The sequence below is a fragment of the Arabidopsis lyrata genome, assembly GCF_000004255.2.
Source record: "Arabidopsis lyrata subsp. lyrata unplaced genomic scaffold ARALYscaffold_1, whole genome shotgun sequence".
NCBI classification, from domain to species: Eukaryota; Viridiplantae; Streptophyta; class Magnoliopsida; order Brassicales; family Brassicaceae; genus Arabidopsis; species Arabidopsis lyrata.
The window spans coordinates 21,519,706-21,523,297 of NW_003302555.1; the positions used below are offsets into that span (position 1 = coordinate 21,519,706).

General features: G+C 37.6%; 1 protein-coding gene across 1 annotated transcript; it reads left to right on the top strand.

Annotated features, from left to right (window-relative positions):
* Positions 1-817: 817 nt before the first annotated feature.
* LOC9329993 (acetyl-CoA carboxylase 1) lies at positions 818-3,080 on the top strand. Its single transcript, XM_021010484.1, has 8 exons — positions 818-859; positions 1,628-1,714; positions 1,812-1,913; positions 2,074-2,262; positions 2,342-2,452; positions 2,552-2,632; positions 2,715-2,891; positions 2,982-3,080. The coding sequence occupies exons 1-8, from the start codon at positions 818-820 to the stop codon at positions 3,078-3,080; spliced, it is 888 nt and encodes a 295-aa protein (XP_020866143.1).
* The last annotated feature ends 512 nt before the right edge of the window (positions 3,081-3,592 follow it).

A 3,592-nucleotide genomic window follows, 5' to 3' on the forward strand; every position in this document is an offset into this window, starting at 1 on the left:
ATTGAGCAACCATATATAGCTATAGGTCTAAGATTACTACTTTATTTCAGAGAACATGGAAATAAAAAATGCAGATGATTTCGTTCTTAGTAAGTTCAGTTGGATGGGTTATGATCACAACTACTTAGACTCCCCTTAGAGACATAGAGGTGGAGGACTAGCGTTATTTTGGAAACAAGGAATAAATCTGGTAGTTATTTCAGATTGTAGTAACTACATAGACACTTGTGTAACAGTCAAAGGTAAAACGTTTTTTGCTACGTTTATGTTTGGGGAACATAATCATTCTAAAAGAAAGGCTATTTGAGACTAGAGTTAGCTGATGTAAGAGATGGTCATAGGTTTCTATCTGGTGACTTTAATGATATTGTGGATAACTCGGAGAAAGTGGGTGGCCCAATCAGAGGAGAAGGAACCTTTGTGGATTTTAGTTTTCTCTCGGAGTGTGATTTGTATGATCTTAGACATTCTGGTAATTGTCTATCTTGGAGGGGTAATAGACATACTCATGTTGTCAAATGCAGATTGGATAGGGCAATTGCACATAGCAAATGGGCAGATGTTCCCTCGTGGGAGATGTGAATATCTAGACTTCAAAGGGTCTGATCATAGACCGTTAATTTCTTACTTTTCACCAGAGAAGAAGAAGAAGGCGAGATCTTTCAGGTATGACAGAAGGTTATGGGACAATGTGGAGGTACAACGGTTAGTCAAAGATTTGAGGCTAGGAGATGAGAGAAGTTATGTGCAAGTGCAAACTTCTAAGGTTAGAAGAGCAATAATTTAGTGGAGCCGAGAAAAGCATAGGAACAATTCAATGGAGATTGAGAAAAAGAAGATTGAATTAGAAAAGGCAATGGTAAGTCCTTGTTCTAATGAAGAGTTTCTCAAGAGGATCAGTGATGAGCTAAAAGCAGCTTATAATGAAGAGGAGTTTTGGAAACAAAGGAGTAGGCAGCTGTGGTTGAGCTGCAGGGATACCATGTTTGTTATTCGCAGAGGACACCATATTTTTCTGTAAAACAAATGTGAAAAGCTACAGGGAATTAAAAGTGATCTTGGCAAAGTATGAAAGGGCTTCAAGGCAACAAATTAATGGACTTAAATCCTCTATATCTTTCTCTAGAAAAGCCTCAGCGATATTGAGGCAAAGAGTTAAACTCTCCTTAGAGATTGAGAAAGAGGGAGGAGGAGTAAGTAAATACATTGGATTGCCTCAACATTTTAAATGAAGAAAGAATGATTTGTTCACATCTATCTTGACATAATTCGACAAAAAGCTCTAAGTTGGTCTAATAGGTTCCTCTCAAATGTGGGAAAACTGATTATGCTACAGAGTGTGCTTTCAATTATACCAACCTATGCAATGTGGTGCTTTCAACTACCAAGATCCTTATGTAAAGAATTCAATCTACACTTACTAGATTCTGGTGGGATTCAAGAAAAGATAAAAAAAAGAGATGTGTTGGGTCGCGTGAGATAACACACTCTACGTGATGGAGGTCTTCTGATGCAGGCAAGTTTTCTGCCTTTGTTCTATACTACAAGATAGGGACATACATGTGTCACGCATAAAAAAACTTCTTGAGAATCTCACTTCCTTTTCTTGTTTTCACTGTCATTGTAGTTGGATGGTAAAAGCCATGTGATATATGCAGAGGAAGAAGCTGCAGGAACTCGTCTTCTCATTGATGGAAGAACTTGTTTGCTACTTGTTTCCACTGATTTTTTTTTTTTTTTTACCATATTACTTCACGTTACTCTAAATTCACTTTTAGCTTTAGGCTGTCTGTCAATTTTGGCTTATTCAGAATGCCCACGATCCTTCGAAGTTGATGGCTGAGACACCGTGCAAGTTGCTGAGGTATTTGGTTTCAGACAACAACAATATTGATGCTGATGCTGAAGTTGAGGTCATGAAGATGTGCATGCCACTTCTTTCACCTGCTTCAGGAGTTATCCATTTCAAAATGTCTGAAGGATAAGCCATGTAGGTGGAAAACTGCTCCATTGCTAAAAAAAAATCCTACAGTTTTGTCGAAAGTGATTAACCCGTCCATTATTTTTTCACAGGCTGGTGAACTTATAGCCAAGCTTGATCTTAATGATCCTTCTGCTGTAAGAAAGGTCGAACCCTTTCATGGAGGTTTCCCACGATTAGGGCTTCCAACCGCAATTTCCGGTAAAGTTCATCAGAGATGTGCTGCAACTTTAAATGTTGCTCGCATGATTCTTGCCGACTATGAGGACAAAGTAGATGAGGTAAACGCTATTTGTTTTTCCTATTAGATCCAACTTTTCTATTAGATTATTTGACTCTGAGATTCCTCATATATTGTAGGTTGTTCAAGACTTGCTTAATTGCCTGGATAGCCCTGAACTGCCATTTCTTCAGTGGCAAGAGTGCTTTGCAGTTCTGGCGACACGACTACCTAAAAATCTCAGGAACATGGTATACTATTCATAATGCGGTTTTCTTTACAGTGATATTTTTTTAACTTCAGGACTTTAATGCTTTTCTAAATAAAACTCTATATCAGCTGAATCAAAGTATAGGGAATTTGAGAATATCTCCAGAAACTCTCTAACCACTGATTTCCCTGCCAAACTCTTAAAAGGCATTCTTGATCAGGTGATTGACTATTATTTCTTCGATTAGAAGTACCATCCTGTTTTTTACTCTCTGAACTTTTTTCTGCTACTTCTTGCAACAGGCACATGTCTCTTCTTGTGATGAGAAAGAGAGAGGTGCCTTGGCAAGGCTCATTGAACCGTTGATGAGCCTTGCAAAATCTTATGAAGGTGGTAGAGAAAGTCATGCGCGTGTTATTGTTCATTCCCTCTTTGAAGAATATCTATCAGTAGAAGAATTATTCAATGATAATATGCTGGTACTATATGGTTCAATAGCTATTTAACAGAATTTTTTTTACTAGCGATGTCTGAAGCATCTAAATAATCATTTAATTTTTCTTGAATAGGCTGATGTTATAGAACGCATGCGCCAACAATACAAGAAAGATCTGTTGAAGATTGTGGATATAGTGCTCTCACACCAGGTCTGTGATCATCTTTCTTAGACCAAATTTTTCTTTTCGTTATCGCTATGTCACTGAATTAGTTCTTCTTTTCAGGGTATTATAAATAAAAATAAACTCGTTCTACGGCATCTAGAGCAAAATAAGAGGGAGGGTTTGGTCTCTATGATATCCAAAGCTTTAACGAAGCCCTTCTTGTAAAACTAAGCTGGAGAGTGCTGATAATAGATTTTTTCACTCAATTAATCCTAAGGCACTATCATGTCGTTGTAGTACTATAGGGTGTCAATCCAATCTAGTGTGATGCAAACAGATGAGATATGATCAGAATTTGCTAAGTCAAGCCAAGCAGAGAGTTGTTGTTTTCTAACAGACCTAATGCGATGAAATAACAGAAATGAAATGAAACTGGAATGCAAACTAGCAATAGCAGGCAGTAGAATAACAAAGCAGGTAAGATAATAGGCAATCAAATGGATAAGAGATTCCTAAAGACAGGGTTATCGAATAGCGTGGTCTCCTTAATCTATTTAGATGGTTGACAAAACTTCACA

Bases quoted from the DNA above. Each gene is read 5' to 3' on its own strand.
- LOC9329993 (XM_021010484.1), top strand. From the start codon at position 818: ATGGAGATTGAGAAAAAGAAGATTGAATTAGAAAAGGCAATG. The intron at 2,633-2,714 runs GTGATTGACTAT...TTCTTGCAACAG, and splicing joins TAAAAGGCATTCTTGATCAG to GCACATGTCTCTTCTTGTGA. The intron at 2,892-2,981 runs GTACTATATGGT...TTTCTTGAATAG, and splicing joins TATTCAATGATAATATGCTG to GCTGATGTTATAGAACGCAT.